General features: G+C 44.1%; 1 protein-coding gene across 1 annotated transcript; it reads left to right on the forward strand.

Annotated features, from left to right (window-relative positions):
* The first annotated feature begins 926 nt into the window (after positions 1-926).
* On the forward strand, positions 927-1,307 carry LOC139047846 (protein GVQW3-like). Its single transcript, XM_070521986.1, has one exon. It carries the CDS (start codon positions 927-929, stop codon positions 1,305-1,307), a length of 381 nt encoding a protein of 126 aa, XP_070378087.1.
* The last annotated feature ends 4,585 nt before the right edge of the window (positions 1,308-5,892 follow it).

Below are 5,892 nucleotides of genomic sequence, written 5' to 3' on the forward strand. Positions count from 1 at the left end.
TTAAATGTTGCCAGCTTCTGATTCCAATGGCGGCTTGCCCGGAGCCAGGGATTCTTAGCACCCTCTGCTGCGTCACAGGTCTGACCACCGCCTTGGTCAGTTGCTTCGAGGCTGTTGGGGACTGAGGGCCGGGGTTTGATTGTTGTATTCATATAGGATGTTTTGGCCAAGTACTGCACCAGGGTGGCCAATCCCCCTCTCGTGAGAGAGTCCATTACCGGCCCTGGTCACCAGGATCAAGCCGCATTCCAGGCCTGTTTTTTTTTCTGGTGGGAAATTGCCCGGCACCGGGATTTGAACCATGGTCCTCTTGCATGCGAGGCGGATACTCTACCTCTTCGACACGGCAGGAGTTGTATGTCTTATTTAACCTACAGTGTTGCCTTCTTCGATCAGTCAAGGTTGAGCAAGCTGATCTCTGTTAAACCGCACAAATGGCACTCAACGGGACAGACCTGGTAGTTTATATTGTAGACCTGCTCATGAGCGGCCATAATTATTAGAGGAGAAAAATATGTATGTATGTATGTATGTATGTATGTATGTATGTATGTATGTATGTATGTATGTATGTATGTATGTATGCATGTATGTATGTATGTATGTATGTATGTATGTATGTATGTATGTATGTATGTATGTATGTATGTATGTACGTACGTATGTATGTAAGTATGTATGTATGTAGTATGTATGTATGTATGTACGTATGTATGTATGTATGATTTGTTCCCGCTTGCCGATGCGTCAGTCGCTGGGACGCAGCGTTTGAGTGAGGTAGCGCGCAGTGATCTCGTCGGTTTTTTATTGCAACGAAAATTGCGGAGCGACTGCAGCAGCGCTAATACCTCAAATTTTGCCAGAAACTGGGCGACAGCAAAGTAGAAATCATTCGCAAAATTCAGGCGGCTTTCGCTGACAATGCTATGAGCAGCGCAAAGGTTAAGAAGTGCTACAACCGGTTTAAGGACGGCCGCACATCGGTGGAGAGCGAGCGACGCTTCGATCGGCGATCAACATGCCGAAATGACCAGGTCACTGCTGAAGTGATTGCTGTGGTGATGCGGGACTGCCGCGTGACTATCCGACAAATTGCGGAAGAGGTGGGCATCAGCACTTTTTCTCCACATTCCATTATGACCGAAGATTTGGCCATGAAGGGGGTTGCTACAAAATTCGTGCCGAAGCTGCTCACGGTGGAGCAAAAGCAACTTCGTGTTGAAGTCTCACAAGACATGCTTGAATGTACAAACAGTGACCCCGACTTCATAAACACTATAAGCGTTGGTGATGAGTCTTGGGTGTAACGGTACGACCCGAAAACCAAATCTCAATCGTCGCAGTGGAAGCATTGCACGTTACCAAGACTAAAGAAGGCCCGCCAAGTGCGAAGCAGCGTCAAAGTTGTGCTCACTGCTTTCTTTGACTCCCGCAGTGTGGTACACCTTGCGTCAAACAGTCACCAAAGAGTACTACAGGGATGTCCTCCGTCGCCTACGTGATGCTGTGCGGCGCAAGAGACCGGAGTTGTGGTCAACAGAAAATTGGATCATCCATCACGACGATGCTCCTGCACATTTCTCCAATTGATTCAAACTTTTCTGCCGAAAACGCAGGCTCCTGTAGTGCAACATGCTCTTTACTCTCATGTTCTCAGCCCTCTGCGACTTCTGGAAATTTGTTAAAATCCAGAGGCCATTAAAGGAGCGTGATTTTAGACAAGAGAGGACATTATGACTCCAACGAAAGCTGAGCTTAACTCCATTCTGAAAGAGGCCCTCTCGGAATGCTTCCATCAATGGCAGCACTGCTGGGAGAAGTGTGTGGAGTCCGTAGGAGACTACTTTAAGGGTGATTAGCTTTGCAACGCTCCAGTTATGCCAGTTTCTTTTTTCTTCGGCCAAAGGTTGAATACTTTTCTAACAGATTTCGTATATGACAATAACGCGAAAGAAAGAAACTATCAATCTGATTACAGCTTTTAACGCACTAGGCTTCAAAAAGTGAATGAACAAAATTATTTAAGTGTCACGATTGCTTCAAACCGTAGATGGGATGCGCATGTCTCTAATGCTACTTCAGTTGCTTGACGCAAGCTGTTTTATCTCCGCAAATGCCTCCGACTGACCCCTCAATCTACCGTGCTTTTAGTTAGTACTACCTATGTTACACCTGTATTAGAATGGGGTAACGCAACATGGTCTGGTTATCCAGTTATTAAAATTAAAAACTAAAGAAATGCCCAGAAGAAGGCAACAAGGTTCATCTGCAACAAGGAGAAGCGCACTGATTCTCCCACAAATATGTTAACCAACTCTCGCCTCCAAACAACGGCGGTTAAAGCAGAGCAAGTGCACCTGAAATTTCTTTTTCAGCTACTTCAACACTATTATAACATTGACACATTATTGTACATGCGCCCATCGGAACCCCGCGTAACCCGGCCCACAGATTAACACACACTGAAAGAGTACTCCTACCAGAATGACTCTTTAAGGCACCTTTTTTTGCACTTGCTGCCAGGGAATAAGTTTTTTTTTTAATCTCTCGGTTACTAATGCGAATTTACTATCGCACTTTGGCTTAGGAGTAGAAAATATCATCTGTTAATGCAGTAACGCTCTCAGCCCCATAGACATTTCGCTATAATTGTATACATATTAGTGGCCTAGTGCTCACAACAGAGTGCCTTTAGGTTTGGTGTTATCTGCCTGTGCACCACTCAATTTTGTGTATAATTGGTGTTATCTTTTGCTGTTTACTTTGTGCTTTCTGATGTTAAAAGTGTGCGCTTTGTATAATATATTTATAATTAATGTTTACAACTTATAGGCGTTACAACTGTGTAGCTCATAGAATCTGAGCTCTGCATTCATTCCTGATTGTCATTAAGGAATATTTTGCATACATTTACGTCATATTTTTGATACGGCTGTGACTGCACGGGATTCCTGTTTATGTTTTGCCGTATGCTGCTGATGTATTATTATACCTGCAGGTACAATCTCTACGCCCACCCTCAATGGCCTCGGAAAGAGACTGGCAGTATTGAAACAAATGAAAAAGAAATAAACTGATATATATTCGACACCTAGGCCTCAGGTAATCATATTTCCGCCTCAACATTACAATTGCCGCATCTCACCATAAAAATATATTTCAAAACAAAGAACTCCATTTGCTCAAGTGGGTGACTGTGGTGATGATAGAAGATATGTTACCAAGAAAGTGAAAAAAGTATTGAAGTAATGCGGCCGCAATCAGCTCAACTGGAAGTGATTGTTCAAGAAAAAGACAGCAAAGGCCAGTATTCCTTTTAAAGAATTTATCTCTCGCCATCTGCATTCTTATAAAAAAATATTTTAATGCTAGAACATATTGTTTAAGGCTTCTTCCTTCTCTCGAAACTCGAAAAATTGTTCTCGTGCCAATTTGGGCACAAAAATACGCATTGGATAATATTTGGCAGCAGAAACGATATTCAGTTTCATTGGCAAACTGACGCCATAACGATATTCACTTAACATTTATTTTTATGTTCACCTCAGGGAACACGGTTTTTGTGGTAGTCTGCTATAAAATACAGGAGGTAATTTGGTAGAATGTTTTTATATCATTAAGGAAGCTCAAAGTTTGGTATTGGCCTTCAGGGCTTCTAGTTAGCAAATGGCTGCTTTATTTTAAGATATACAATTTGAGGACACACGAGAATTTGTGTTGTTTAAATTCGACCGAAGTCAACGCGGGCGAGGCTATCTTGAACATAAAAGTTCAGCGGATCCTACTTATCCTCGTGCAAATAGTCTTGGTAATGTCATTTCAGAGAGCAACTACTGGCGTTGGTTTAGTACGCGCTTATATCTTCCGAAGTTGATAACCCTCCCTTTTCGACGAAGAAGTTCGCGTCGACTAAATTCCAGTTCTCTCTTCAATGTCTACAATAAGTACAAAGAGGTGTTCTTTGGTTTAGTTGGAACTTCTTTAAGGCCAGACACATGGGCGCAGGCACAAAAAAAAGAGACATTGAGGTCACCACGTGTGGGTGTCGTCAAAGTGTCGCCAACCACACATCTGTGTGAGTCATTCGTATTGAAAGATGTCTTTGAGTGCGCTAGAAAAGTGGTGTTTATCACAATGAACTTGACCTTATTCAACAAATCCCATTCGAACTCTCATTAGCATTGAGGTAGTGGTGAAAGCCTCAAAAACAGATGTGCGCCAGGAAATCTTCGTATTTTCAAAGCCGTGTAAGCTGCGAAACGTAGGAATTGCTTTGCACCAGATATGAAGTCTATTCGAAAATAATGGTCAATATTTTTACGACGTTCTGGCATCAATCCTTATGATACATTAAAAAAATAAGGAATAGGGTCCATCTCGCTATTATAATTGTACATAACAATGACGGCGTTAATGCGTGCAGTGCCTTGCTTTACTTGTTCGAGCGACACTTTCATGTCCCCAGTTGACGTTCTTCTGAGTGACAGTGACAGAGGTATTTTTTAGTAATTAGTTGGGCAGCTCTTGATGCATTCCGGGGACGCTAGCTGTCGCCTGCCAGTGCTCTGAGTTCGTGTTCCAATAATGGGGTTGAATCGGTGATCAAGTTTTTTACTATAGTTGTGGTTCGTGGGCCCAGGAACTCAGATACAGGAAACAAAGTCATAGACAGGACAAGCATTTATCCATGACAGACGGCAACAATTATACTTACGATAAGTTAACAAGCTAGTAAACTTTTTTATACCGCCCGCGCATTTCACGACTCCCGCGAGTTGTCACAGCGTGCGTCTGCCTGACGATAAGATGGGTCTGAGTATCTTTGTAGAGTCACTCACAGTAATTGACAATGTCGGAGGCGTCGGCGCTTGTAGACTTGAAACACTTTTTGCGTGATTTCTTCGTTCAAACGGCCAGAAAATGGGCAGATTCTAAGCTGTTCGCGCGAAAGCACGGTAGGCCCACGATGTCAGCAACAATGCACCGTGGCCACGACCCTAGCGGAAGGTTGTGCCGGAACCTTTTCACGTGGCTCACTCAAACTTGATGTTCTCGACCAAGGCTGTATGGTACCATTGGGCTCGAGCGCTCGTTCACCGCAGGAACAGCACCGACCCGTTTAGCCTGGTCTGCATCCCAACTCTGGCTGGAACACAGGTTCACTATAGGACAAGCCAATCTTTTCCCGGTTGGTCTGGTAGCACCGGCTCGGTCCGTGTCGTGTCTCAGGTTGAACGCGTACACGTCATGGCTTGCCTGGCAGCGTGAGCTGGAAACCTCCAGCTCCCCAGAACATTCGTCTCGAGCTCGCCCTTCACTTCTTCGTCCTCGTTTCCGTTGCCATACAAGTTTCTTACTACACTATGCTACCTGTGTTGGAACATATGTGGAAAAAAGGTAACAAATTCTGTCTAACAGGCGTTAGTATGGCCACCTATTTTCAGTCCAATATATTTCAACTTACTGAAGCAGAAAAAAAAACGTATGCACTAGTAACATATCTATGTGAAGAGAAGCTTTAGTGAAGCGGATGAATAAATACTTTACAACTAACGGCGATGCCTACACTTCTGTTTACATTCGCCCTATACAGCGTGCAATTTACACAAGGTCACATTTTAACGCGACAGCGTTAAAGAGCTCGTGTCGCAGAAAAGCCGGTGTCGTCGGCGGCATTGGCCGTGAGCGATAAATCCCAGAAGGGACTTCATAAATAAAAAACACCTTGCAAGGTGGGCTGGTGGGAATCGAACAAGGTTCTCCGGAGTGTAAGACGGAGACGCTACCACTCAGCCACGAGTTCGTTCCTTCAACGCGCCACAAAATCGCCTCTAGTGAATGTGGTGTTGCCTTAGAAACGCGCCGTAGAAAGTTATACTGCGGTGTATGTCG

Source organism: Dermacentor albipictus, chromosome 7 (genome assembly GCF_038994185.2).
Source record: "Dermacentor albipictus isolate Rhodes 1998 colony chromosome 7, USDA_Dalb.pri_finalv2, whole genome shotgun sequence".
NCBI lineage: Eukaryota > Metazoa > Arthropoda > Arachnida > Ixodida > Ixodidae > Dermacentor > Dermacentor albipictus.

Bases quoted from the DNA above. Each gene is read 5' to 3' on its own strand.
- LOC139047846 (XM_070521986.1), top strand. From the start codon at position 927: ATGAGCAGCGCAAAGGTTAAGAAGTGCTACAACCGGTTTAAGGACGGC.